At 43.2% G+C, this 13,832-nt stretch overlaps 1 protein-coding gene across 1 annotated transcript in view; it reads left to right on the top strand.

Annotated features, from left to right (window-relative positions):
* SWAP70 (switching B cell complex subunit SWAP70) overlaps window positions 1–12,213 on the top strand; it is a 52,707-nt gene extending 40,494 nt beyond the window's left edge. Inside the window, exons 8-12 of the mRNA XM_065403873.1 lie at window positions 1,300–1,407; window positions 3,709–3,875; window positions 4,891–5,089; window positions 10,162–10,258; window positions 12,104–12,213. Of these exons, the coding sequence (XP_065259945.1) occupies window positions 1,300–1,407; window positions 3,709–3,875; window positions 4,891–5,089; window positions 10,162–10,258; window positions 12,104–12,213 (681 nt within the window). The remainder of the gene's footprint in view (window positions 1–1,299; window positions 1,408–3,708; window positions 3,876–4,890; window positions 5,090–10,161; window positions 10,259–12,103) is intronic.
* Window positions 12,214–13,832: the final 1,619 nt, after the last annotated feature.

Raw genomic sequence — 13,832 nt, 5'->3', positions numbered from 1 at the left:
GTTAAAATTTGGGATTTTCAAAAGGCAGTAGAAGAGGTAGGTGTCCATCTCCCATTGAAAGGTGATGGGGCCCTGTAACGGGGCGATGACTCACCGCTGCAGCGCCTCCTGATGGTCATCCAGGGAATTAGCTCTTTCCACTCAGGAGTAGCCTCTGCAGGCCGGTGTCTCGCCTTGCCGCTGGCCCCGGTGTCCCTCCCTGACCCCGGTACCCCTTACCTCGGGGTTCCGCCCCCTGCAGTATCCCGCAGTCTCGCTGGGTCTCCCCTCCCTGGGGAACCCCCAACCAGCTATCCCCACCTTGCCTAAGTCTTTGGCCTGCAGCCTGGGGGTTTTCCAGGCCGAAGTTCCCTAGCTCCTCTGGCCTTCCCCCAGCCCTGCTCCACTCTAGGTACTCTGTTCAGCTCCTTAGCAGCCAGGCCCATCCCTCTCAACAGCTAGAGAGTGACTCTCTAGCTTCTGGCCCACAGCCCTCTTTTATAAGGGCCAGTTGGGCCCTGATTAAGCCAGCCACACTTCCAGGGCTGGAGCGGGGTGATCACTGTTGTTCAGTCCCCACACGTGCACTCGCTATTGCAGGAATCTGCATCGTTTTGCCCAGAGCTGGGGAGAAAATGGGTTTCCCACCCGGTGAGAATTTTCAAGACTTCATTTTAGGACAAAAATTGTAAATTTTTGTGAATCAAAAATTGGCAACATTTTTGGATTGGGTTAATAGAAATAATTCATTTCCGTTTTTATCTCAATTTTTTTAAACTATAAATTAAATTTAAAAACAAGAATCCATTTTGAAGTGAAAAACAACTTTTTTGTTTTGAAACAAGACATTTGGACAATTCTGAAAACTCACCTTTTCGTGCCAACAGTTTTGGTGCTGATGAATTGGCATTTACAAAAATAATTAATTTGAAAATATTCCCGACCAACTGTAGTGCCACCCACCGTTTTTTCAGTGAGCTGTCCATTTGTATGAATGGGAGCTGAGAACGTTGTTTCTATCTAGTACATGAGACTGGATGGGAGGAAGTTTCATGGATGGTAACAGGTACACAGACTGACTGAAGGTAGGGTGACCAGATGTCACAATTTTATAGGGACAGTCCCAATATTTGGGGCTTTGTCTTATATAGGGACCTATTACTCCCCCACCCCCATCACGATTTTTCACACTTGCTATCTGGTCACCCTAACTGAAGGTCATTGAACCATTTCTGGTCAGCCTTTGGTTAGCATGTAATCTATGCAGGTGTGAGATAACTGTCTCTCACACTCTTTTACATGGTGTTTTTCTTTGCACAGCAACTGGAAGAAGCAGCTGCTCGAGCCGCAGTAGAAGAGAAGAAACGTCTTCAGACTCAAATGGAACTGCAAGACCATTTCAGTGTGGAGCTAGCGAGAGAGAAAATGGTGAGTGCTAGGATAGCCAAAAACATTTTGAATTTCCTCAGTGACCTGTGTTTCCACCATGACAATCATAGGCTTTTGCTGAATGGTATGCCACCATTCAAAACCTGTTTGGAATCCAGAGTAGATGTACTGTATCCTTATTTGCGGTGCATTCATTTTGAGTAATCATATACAGATTGATGATGTTTGTACAATTCTGGGACAACGTGAATTGTAGTAGTTGAGTGCAAAGTGTGTTTCTTTGTGCTTTAAATTGTCAATTCTATTCTTAATTCCTAATAATTTTATTAAAATTGAATTTTAAGAGCTTTGTGTGTGCATAGATTATAAAGATGATAGTACTTACCACTTATGTTGTAGTTTTAGCTGTAAATCTCAAAATCTTAAAGATGAGGAACCCATGGCTGACCGAGGTTCCTTGTTAAAGGTCACAAAAATGAGTCACTGGCAAAGTTAGTACAGAACCCAGCTTTCGTGATTCCCATGCTGCTTTCCTTAAAATACATCTGCTGTTCCTAAAGCCCTTATTATTATATAGCACATATCTACCTATTAAACTTTAGAAGCAACTTGTCTTACATCGCAGCCTTGTAATGCTGACTTGCAATTAGTAAATCAGATCCCAGGATGAATTTTATCATAATTTTTCATCTGGGCTTTGTCTTGAATAAAATGGTATATTACTAAAGTTATCTACTGAAAATAAAGGATAAGTGTTGATTGTCACTCAGATACTTCATTGCATAAAATCTGGGGACATAAAGTTACTGTGCTAATCCAGTTGGGATGGCTGTGCATGTGGGAGGGGGTGGGCTCTGTTTTGGAAAATGATCTTGTTTGCTGGAGCAACAGAGGCTTGAGATAGTTGTGGAAGCAGAATGCTTAATAGCTGCAGGAGAGGAAATGCCTTTATGGCAGGGGTTCTCAGACTTTTGTACCGGTGACCCCTTTCACACAGCAAGCCTCTGAGTGCGACCCCCCTTATACATTAAAAACACTTTTTAATATATTTAACACCATTGTTAATGCTGGAGGCCAAGCGGGGTTTGGGGTGGAGGCTGACAGCTCACGACCCCCCATGTAATAACCTCGCAACCCCCTGAGGGGTCCCGACCCCCAGTTTGAGAACCCCTGCTTTATGGTACTCAAAAGCAAGCCCTCCTAGCTGGTTAAGGAATGACCATAATGAGCATTGAATCATGTCCTACCTGGTCTTCAACAATGAGATTCAGGGTCATGATTTGTTGAGTAAGACATAATAGCTAAGTTTCAAACAGTGACTGGAGGGAAACTTAGATGTTTGTCTCCTGATTTACCTTCATCGCTGTCTTCCCTCAGCCTTTCACCTTGCCAAAGGTGTGAGACAGCCTTCTACAACTGGTACTTTCTTCTTCCCAGTCAGTCCAATGACCATTGCTTCCAGCTCTGCCTGATGCATGGTGAGAATGGGGAGCCCAGAAGAGGAACAGCTGTACAGCAGTTCTGTCAATCTGCTTGGTTCCCTGCTCTGGCCATGTGTTAAAAGAAGGACTGAGAGATCTGAAGGAGAGGAGGTGTAGCGCATTCCCATTCATCTGGCGTGGCTGGAAGAGTGGCAGGAGAGTTGTCTTCTTTGTCTCTCTCCTTGATTTCCATAGTTCTTCCGCTTTCTTTGCTTTCTCTTTCCACAGCCAACACCCTTTGCTGTGGCTTTCTCTCTGCTCCTTTGATTTCTCTGCTTTTCCAGCCCCACATCTGCCCCCATATCCACAACTGCTACTCCGCCACTATTCATTGGCTACCATACTGGACTTCACAGTGTGAAATTTACTAAGCGGTTGTCTACACACTGCTGTTGAACCAATTTAAACTTGTATGTGGACTCTTTTTTGTCTGTATAATACTGGTTCCAGCCGTTTAGCTTGTGCCTATAACTTGCCTGACCTGAGCCAGGTTTAAACCACTCTAAGAGCATCCCCACAAAGTTGTACCAATTTAATTAAGTCAATATGAAACCACACAGTTAGTTATAAAGCTACAACTCTGTGTGTAGACCAGGCCTAAGTTTAACTACAACGTCCTGCTGTGTGGACAGCACAGAGGGTAGAGAAGTTAAGCATCCTGGGAAGAGTACAAGCAGAGGAGCAGGGGAAGTGAGCTGCATGTGAGAATCCTGCCTGAGGTGGGAAACTTGGCAAGTATAGTGGAAAGGTTCTCTCTCTGAAAATTGGATATCCTTGAGGGCTCCATCCTGGGCAAAGAAAAGCCCACTACTGTCATGGGGATGCCGAGCTAAGGTGTGTCTTCACTTTATGTTGTCAGGTAAGACAGCAAATGGAAGAGCAGGTTGCTCAGAAATCGTCTGAACTTAAACAGTATTTGCAGAGAGTATGTGAACTTGAAGAAATGTATAAAAAGCTACAGGAAGCCTTGGAGGATGAGAAACAGGCACGTCAAGATGAAGAGACCGTAAGGAAACTTCAAGCCAGGTGTGGTTTTTAATCTTATGGTAGCAATGGAAGTAAATCGATAAAACCATCCCTGACAGGCATGGTCTAGGTTTACTTTGTCCTGCCTCAGTGCAGGGGACTGGACTTGATGACCTCCTGAGGTCCCTTCCCGCCCTGCATTTCTCTGATTCTAGGATATTGGAGAGGAGATTTAGGGGTGAAGTGAGAGACTGAGGTGCTGCTATTCACTGGGTTCTCTCAGATACTATAAGGTTGAGGAACTTACAAATACATAGTAGTGATTAATAATCATAGTGATCTTTAATAAGATATCAAAGCTGAATGTAGTAGACACATTGGGGGTACAGAATAGATTTGGATGTTTGAGTATTGGACACTTGTCTCTAAGGCCTAAACGTTCAAAAGTGACTAATGCTTTTGGCTGTCTGTTTTTGGGTTCCCAACATGACACCGTAAAGAGGCCTGATTTTCAGGTGTGTGCTCTACACTTTCAGAAAATCAGACACCTTTTAGTGTGTGTCAAATTTGGCACCAAAAATGTCAAGTCACTTCTGAAAATGGAGGCCTATTTTGTGTACTACTATTTTGTGTACTATTTTGTGTACTATTTTGCGATTACATGTTTTCACAAAGCAATAATTATTCCAATTTTCATATCAGCTTGTATTTTATCCCAAATTAATTTCATACTGATAATGGGCTGCACTTTCATTTTCTACTGTGGATTTCAGTCCTCCCTGCTAGTGACAACTTTATGTGCCTATTTTTCATGTGGTTTCTCAGTGTTGGGCAGTTGCACTACAGGCTGAAATCACTCCCTGAACTGCACTTTTTGTGATTGCATTGTTTGTGCTCTTGAGTGACTGGTATGGGTTCCAATGTTGTTAAAACTCCTCCTTTTCCCATACTTTCCAAGTTAATCAACAGAAAGTAATTTGCTTGATCTCTTTGCTTGTTAGCACATATGTGCTAGATAATGGATTAGACTTAGTTTTCAAATACCGTGCTGCAGTCATCACAATCTCCTCGCTAGGTTACTGGAGGAAGAGTCGGCAAAGAGAGCTGAACTGGAAAAATGGCACTTGCAGCAGCAGCAGACCATTCTGATGACAGAAGCAGAGAAGCAAGAGTTAGAGACCCAGAGGATCATAAAGGAACGTGCTCTTCAAGTTGCTATGCAACAGTTGGAACAGCTTGAACTAGAAAGGATGCAGGCACTTGAACAGTATGAGGTAATTTACTCTATGCCAGCTGTGTTCCTAATATGCCTAATACTTATGCCAGGTGTTCAATGAGAGTCAAATTAAAACAAATTTAGAGGTTGGCAATGGGGATATTGTGCCTTTTTAATTCATGTGTATGCATTTGAATCCAGCCCAAGACAAGACGTTATCTCCAGCTTTTTCAGTGGCCTCTGTGGTACATGTTATGGACCCTGTGACTTCACAACTTAGGGCTGGTCCACACTAACCCCCCAGTTCGAACTAAGATACGCAGAAGTCGAAGTATCTTAGTTCGAACTACAAGGTACTTACCGCGGGTCCACACGCGGCAGGCAGGCTCCCCCGTCGACTCCGCGTACTCCTCTCGCGGACCAGGAGTACCGGTGTCGATGGCGAGCACTTCCGGGATCGATTTATCGCGTCTAGACAAGACGCGATAAATCGATCCCAGAAGATCGATTGCTTACTGCCGAACCCGGAGGTAAGTATAGACGTACCCTTAGACTTCACAATCTTTGATGTATTTATCTTCTCAGCCCTGTGAAGAAGGGAACTGAGGCCCAATGTCACACAGAGCAAGGAACTGAACCCATGTCTTCTGAGTCCCAGGCTAACAAGGACCATCCTGCCTCTCATGTGAGAGCTTCAGTCCAGTTCCCCAGGATAAGTGTCGATATCGCACAAACCACCAGCACAGCTAGCACTAATCGAAAGCCCGTCAGCAGTCGGAGGATGACAAGTAATGATTATGGGGTCTGGATTATCCTCTGAGCCCTAGACCTGGCCTTTCTGTGCATAGTTGGGTGACGCACAATGGCTTGATTCTCAGGCCAACTTGCTTTCTTGATGTTGCTGCAGGGAACACATTAACATTGAATGTCCTGGCTTGCATGGTTTAAAGGCAAAGATGCAGTGGTTCTGATCCCCTTATTGTGATCGTACCTCAGCCATACCCTGTTGTTTCTGGGAATGTTACAGAACATCTAATTGTTCTGGGGGGTTGCAGTTGAGTGAAATGATGGGTGCGCCCCCTCATGAGGGGAAAGTGAAATTAAGAAGTGCAATATCTTGAACAGACAATTCCCAAGGATCTCTTAAACTTGTATAATTGGTGCTAAGTATGATATTGCATGGGAGTTGCTTGATTTTCTGATAACACTTTGATTACACATGCACGTGTATGTACATCCATAAACAAAACCACATTCCTACTCCAAATAGCAGCCTGCCAAAACCAGATTTAAATCTAACAAACAACTCTAAACTTTAAGATACACCTCTACCTCGATATAACACTGTCCTCGGGAGCCCAAAAATCTTACCGCGTTATAGATGAAACGGCGTCATATCAAACTTGCCTTGATCCGCCGGAGTGCGCAGCCCCGTGCTGCTTTACCGTGTTATATCCAAATTTGTGTTATATCGGGTCGCGTTCTATCGGGGTAGAGGTGTACTTGTTATCTTTTTTAAAGTTAGTGCAAATATTTTAAATATTTAACAAGGTTTCTTTTAAATATTCAGATTTCTGATTGCATAGTCTGACCTTTCCTTTACAAATGGGGCCTCTAGGAATTGTCTGGCATTGATTCAAAAGGCCAGCTGAGATTAGAGGAAGGAAGGTCTGGTTTTTAGGCTTCCATTTCACCCATTCATTCTGGTGCTCTCAATTTGTTCATGTTCCCCTAATGCCCTGACAAATGGTCCAGGATGCTTGAGCTGCCTTGCATGTGCCCAAGACGAACACTCTCCTCACAGAGCGTCGCTTTATGAAGTTACCGATTAGTGTAGATGGACTCTCAGTGGCATGGCCATCCAGTAATGGTCTTAGCCCACAAACAGAAACCTCTTGCTATGTGGAAATTGTTCACCCTGCAAGTGTCACTTCAGCCCTACTTCTGCTAGTGCAGAATATCTTTCTAAACCCCGTTTCCCCAACTGACAGCATTAGGAGACGGTCTGGAGCAGAGAGGTAGATCTGTGAGTTGTCTGCACAGAGATGGTAGTTGAATTTGTTTGCAGATAGGATTACTCAGAGATAAGGTGTAAGGGGAGAAGAGAAGGAGACCAAGGACAGAGCCCCATGGAGAGGATGAGGAGGATCCTCAGAAGCAAAGGACAAATTGGAAGAACAATTAGCAAGGTGGGAGGAGAACAAGACAGAGTCATGGAATCCAAAGGAGGACAAAAATTTCAAGATGAGCCTGGTTGACTGTGTCAAAGGCAGCTGACAGGTCAAGGAGGATGAGGATGGAGTACTGTTTGAGCTTTAGCTAGGAAGAGAGACATCATTCGAGACTGTGACTTGAGACTAATTGAGTTGATTGGTAAAGAATTGTTCTCAAAAAGTGAATGGTCCTAGCTGAACTGACGACCAAGGATGCTTTAACTGGCTTTTGTGGGAGGTAACACTGCTCTACAGCCAAAATGCTTCTGAAATAAATGCAGTCAAACTTTACTAATTCTGGGTCACTGAGAACGAAAATGATGCTTAAAATTGTTGATTGGCTCTAGTTTTCAAGATATGCTATTGGGTCAGTATATACGACCCTTGACTTGGGAATGGTGGAGGATAAGTGAGTTATAAAGGGAAGGGATCTCAATTTAAACCAGAAATGACTAAAATACATCTTTGACTGGATCTATGAATAAATCTATGACTGGGTTTGGACAGTACTTGCTTTTTAGGCAAAACAATGAATGATGCAATCTGAAGCTGGTATTGCATCATTCATGATATGAATTGCATCATGTTATTCCTAGAAGTCATGGATGATGCAATCATAACGAAGCTTACATCACTCTGCTGAACAAATTGCCCTATATCAGCTCTAGAAATCATACAGTGTCGTGCTCTCTTATTTGTCAGTGTTTGATTTTGCAAAGGGACACATTTCTGTTTAGCCAAAGTGAGCAGAGATGCCTCGTACTTGTGTGAACAGTGCAGATAACTTCTGCTATGTTTGTGGTGAAGTGACTTTTGCATCACAAAAGCGCAGTATAACCACTATGGTTAAGAAAGCCTATCACCTTTATTTTGGCTGCAAAATTGGAGATCAGGACAAGAGGTGGGCCCCACACATATGCTGCAACACTTGTGCAACAAATCTTCGCCAGTGGTTGAACAGGAAAAGGAAATCTATGCCTTTTGCAGTGCCAATGATTTGGAGAGAGCCAACAGATCATACCAGCAGTTGTTACTTCTGCATGGTGCCCCCAGTTGGGAAAGGTGTGTCAAAGAAGAAAAAGTGGACTGTGCATTATCCAAACATTCCATCAGCTATTCGCCCAGTACCCCCACGGAGAAGGACTGCCGGTTCCAGATGCACCAGAATCATTCTCACTTGAGTCAGATGAGGAAGAGGAAGAGGATGAAACTTCTGGTCCTGAACCATCAATGTCACAGGACCCACATTTTCTCCCATCCTCCTCCTCTGAACCACACCTCATAACACAAGGTGAACTGAATGACCTTGTCAGGGCTTTGGAACTACCCAAGAGTAAGGCAGAGCTGTTGGGCTCCAGACTACAGCAGTGGAATCTCCTGGCAGGTGATGTTAGGGTTTCCATGTTCCGTGACCGTCAAAAGGATCTTGTCCCATTCTTCTTCATGGCAGGTGATCTTGTAGCCTGCAACAACATCGCTGGTGTGATGGCAGCCCTCAACATCGTTCACGATCCAGATGAGTGGAGACTGTTCATTGATTCATCAAAGACGAGTCTTAAAGCTGTTTTACTGCATAATGGCAATGTTTTGCCATCAATTCCAGTTGGTCATGCAGTCCATATGAAGGAAACCTATGACAACATGAAACAACTTTTGAGGTGCATAAACTATGACCAACATCAGTGGCAGCTTTGTGGCGATTTGAAGGTTGTTGCTCTCTTGCTTGGTCTGCAGACTGGATACACAAAGTACTGCTGTTTTCTCTGCTAATGGGATAGTCGTGCAAGAGATTCCCACTACATCAAGAAAGATTGGCCACTCCGACAGTCATTGGAGCCTGGGAGGAAAAGTGTTCAGCATCCACCACTTGTTGAATCAAGGAAGATTTTGTTACCACCCTTACACATCAAGCTGGGTCTGATGAAGAACTTTGTCAAGGCCATTGACAAAACACAAGCAGCTTTCAAGTACTTCCGTGGAAAATTTCCAAGGTTAAGTGAAGCTAAGATAAAGGAAGGTGTCTTTGTTGGTCCTCAGATTCGTGAACTTCTTCGAGATGATGCATTTGACCATGCATTGCGTGACAAGGAAAAGACGGCATGGAAAGCCTTCCAGTTAGTGGCAATAAATTTTCTCGGAAACAACAACAAGGCAGACAACTACATGTTGTTGGTGGAAAACCTCCTCAAGGCATACAAAAGCCTTGGTTGCAACATGTCACTAAAGATACATTTTTTGCACTCTCATCTAGATTTTTTTCCACCGAACTGCGGAGCAGTGAGAGACGAGCACGGCGAGCGATTTTACCAGGACATTGCAACAATGGAGAAACGCTATCAGGGCAAATGGAGCCCATCAATGCTTGCAGACTATTGCTGGACAGTGACAAGAGATGCTCCATTTAATGAATACAAGAGACAAGCCAAGAAGCGCCGAGTAGACACTGAATAGGACTAAACTATGTACATAATAGTTTTTTGCCTTTTGTTTCATAATAAATTTTATTTATATAACCCTTTTGCTGATTTTTAAAGTGTTACATAAACAGGACAGGTGAAATATTATCATGTAAAGCAACCATAAACACATGAAAAGACCTAGGTTTACAATTTATGATTAAAACTCTACTATCTACACAATATACATAGACATAAAATGTAAAAACTTAAGTATCTTAGAAACAGTAGCCAATCAGTTGTTTTAATTGTCATATTTGAATTCAGCACATCAAAATACATAATAAATAGCACATTTTATCTCTGAAGCAGACGACTTCTCAAAAATTGTAGACCAGTGTAATCAATCTTTGAAAGGTGATGTTTGAGAGAGAGTTTCATCTTCCTGTATATTTTGTGTGTGGTATCTGGAATAGATCAGAGCCTTTTAATTTTTTTAAACGTGCTGTATCTTGTTTCAGGGGGTCAAAAAGAAGTTGGAACTGGCAGCTAACAAGACCAAGAGCTGGAAAGATAAAGTAGCTCATCATGAAGGATTAATTCGATTAATAGAACCAGGTGCGTAATCAGTACAGAAAATACAAATTAACAGAGCTCATTGTGCCTTTTTGATGTGTTCAAGAAAGAACGTGGCGCTCCTGCCTGACTTATCCAGGGCAGCCTTTCCCTTTACCTCATCAGGCATCACTGCCACCTGCAAATACCATATTTTAAAATAAGCAATTTGAGTAAAGAGTGACCCTGCAGAATCTGGGGGCTGTGGTTTTTCTGACTCAACATATAGTGGATTGTGCAAAATCTTTAAATGATTTTGAGAACAAAGATTATAGCACAGTTTCACGTTAACCTCCGTTTCTTTGCTGCGGAGCCAAGTAAACAGTGTCATTATGAAATATTAGAAGGGTACTGTCAGCATTGATGGCCTTAGAGCAATCTGCTCTCCCTGCCAGCTCCTTTCTTGTGAAACCAAAATTTCAGTTAAGATTCCTGCTCTCGGAGGTCCTACTCCTTCTCTAGCAAAAGCAATGCCATTGGTTGGAGCAGGATTGGGCCCTGAGCTACTCAAAGAATAAGGGTCTTAGTGCTTTTCCACCTCCTGAACAGTCAGCCAGGAGAGGGGAAGCACAATGCCCAGGACTTGTTAATTTTGCTAAAAGGCTAGAACTTCAATACTGTGGTAATTCTTAAGACTTTGCTACCCTCAGAGATGTATTAAACAAACAAACAAAAGGAATGCTTACGGGGCTTTTTTAGGTTGAGCCTTTTCAACCTTGTTCACATTCTTAAAATCCTAAAAATCTGTTTACAATATCTGTGTGTGAAAAAGTTACTTCTGTGGCTAGCTCAAGTTAGTTTGGTTATTTAGGGTGGGTAATACAGGAAATAAATAACAAAAACATGGAATAAAACACGTCCTTGTTTACATTAACAAGCTCAGCCAAGACAGTTTAAGTCCTCTAGTCCAGCGAGCGTGTATTCAGTGCATGCACAAGGGCTTGAAAAAAGTGGCTTCTCAATCCTGGGCTCGGCTGGGCTCTGGAGCAATTTAGTACAGCTTTAAAGCTGCTCTGATTTTCACTGTGTGACCCTAGCACTTCTCGATCAGCTGGGGACTGCTGGAACCAGGTCCCTTTCTCTTGCGGACATTCCTGATAGTGGGGTAGAGCAGCTACATCTGCTCTGTGCCACATGGAGATTTCCCATCGACAGGAGGTAGGTTAAGGTGGTTTTGCAGTGCCTAAGTGCTGCCGAGAATCCTTGGTGGAGCTAAGGATTTAGCCCAAGGTTTCTACAGACGCAGAGAAGGGGGGCTGTAAATCAGCCATGAGTCTAGGGAAAAAGCCTCTGTTACTCATAGTATTATTTCTGTTATCCAACTGCCTAGGAGCCCTAGTCATGGTCCAGAACTCCTCTGTGCTAGGCATTGTACAGATACAGAACAGTAAGATTGTCCCTACCCCCAAAAAGAGATTACACTAAGTGATTGGTCAGTTGTGCCACAGGCATGGACAGTTACAAAGAGATGGCTGGTGCCCTAAAGGAAGGGAGAAAATCTTGGAAAAGCTGACAGAAGTAAGTGGTTGTGGGTTTGGGACACGTATGCAGCTGCACTTCTTGTAGTAATAGACACGTAAATTGCCTTTAAGTCATGCCAGGTATTGTTAAAAAAGGAATTTGGTGTTTGGAATGGGATTATTTATATGGTATCTCTGCAAGAAGTGTATATAGAAGGTAACCATGGATTTTTAAAACCTGGTTACCTTCCTCTAGCCCACATATGTTTGTTATCTCACCGCTAGTTGCACTGATTCTAGCTGTGCTCCATCTAGCCTGATATAGACATTTTTCCATAGGTAATATTACTGTTGGCAACTTTATATCAAATATTATTATGTCTTCCAGGGTCTAAGAATCCTCACTTAATTACTAACTGGGGACCTGCAGCCTTCACTGAAGCTGAACTTGAGCAAAGAGAAAAGAGCTGGAAGGGGAAAAAGGCCACTTCTGAGTAATGAAGGCAGCTGAAATCTCATTCAACAGCAATAAAATATTTGATCATGCCATTTTATACTTCAAATATGGCTTACTGCTTGTAATGATTGTGTTCAAAGCAACATATTCTGCAAATGCTGTCTACAAAAGGATCTTTTATCACAACAGTATACAGGAGCTGTCATGTCTGCAATTTTCCCTCCAACACTTAAAGCAGTTTCTGGAAGCTATTTATGTGGAAAACATTATCCAATCTCTGAGCTGCAGATTTTTATTTAAAGAATAACTTTGGTCATAGAAGAACCTGTGAAAAAATTTATGACATAACCTATCAAATGCAGTCACATTGTTAAGTACTGTTATTTCAAGTGTTTCTAAAGTGAGGGAACTGCTTGCCTATGTCTTTAGGCAGGCAGTGTCATTTAAAACAAGAGGTGAGACCCATATCAACCCCCACTGCCAATCATAATCTCCTTTTGCCCTTCATTTCATCTCCTCCACTGGACACCTAGGGCATGTCTACACTGCAATAGGCTCAGACTCAAGCCTAACCCTCTACACACAAATCATGCTACCCCAGGGTCCCAACTTGAGTCAAGCTGGGACCCAGCCTTCAAACCCTATTGCTTTGCAGTGTAGATGCAGTCCCACTGGACTTGTGCTTGAGGAATCTCCCAAAAATATTCCTTGGGTCAGTCAAGTGTTCCTACACTGCACCATGAATAAAGGGCTAAAGCAACCACCTGTTAGGTAGTCTGGGGTATGGGTAGTTGGACTCTGGCTTGGATCATGAAGTATCCAGGGTGGGACCCAGACTTCAACAATTCCTAGTATGCACTCAAGCCCTAGAGTAACAAACCCAAGGCTTGGTGACTACATTTCTTCTAACTCTGAGCTTACATTGCAGTGAAGACGTACCCTTATTTTCCTCTCTGGGGCTCTGTGCCTGTACAATGGCCCATTTCCTTCTGCAGCACTGGCCCCTGCTGAAGGCTGGCTTCTCTTTGCACTGATGCATCTGAGCCAGCACTGTATGACCTGACAGCTCTCTGTGAACCACCACTGTGTACTTCATAAATCACATGTTGAGAAGCACCGGTCTAACACCATTGGGAAAAGCAGTGCTCCAGGATTATGGCTGTAGTGCAGTCTCTATGTGGAAAAGCAGCTGCTGCCCCAGCTGTCCTAAAGCTTATGTCTTCAGTTCATGGATTTTGGTTAAAGTCTTTTAAATCATAATTGGAGGTCTTTTAAAAAGACATGCTATACTTCAAACAAACCATGGCTTAATTCAGACATTACTGGATGAGGTTCTTTGGCCTGCATTATACTAGAAGTTACAGTAGTCCCTTTAAGCCTTAAAATCTGTATGGCAGGTACAGTCCCCAGCTGAAGGAGACATACTCCCACCTGTGTACCTATTAGCACTGACATGCCTGTGCTCAGGGCAGCTAGTCCCTCACACTGCTGCAGCCACATTCTGTTTTTAGTACACGGGGGAGTATTGCTCTGAGCTGGAAACAACAGCCCCAGCTTGAAGTGTAGCCATGTCCTATGAGAACTATTATGAAATAGGTGAGATGCTAAAAACTGTTTATGGCCCAGGTTCCACCAATTAAGAAAGCAGAAAAACTTAATT

This window comes from Emys orbicularis, chromosome 4, assembly GCF_028017835.1.
Source record: "Emys orbicularis isolate rEmyOrb1 chromosome 4, rEmyOrb1.hap1, whole genome shotgun sequence".
Taxonomy (NCBI): Eukaryota; Metazoa; Chordata; order Testudines; family Emydidae; genus Emys; species Emys orbicularis.
Note: the sequence above shows the minus strand (reverse complement) of the source record. Positions and strands in the feature narration are given on the sequence as shown.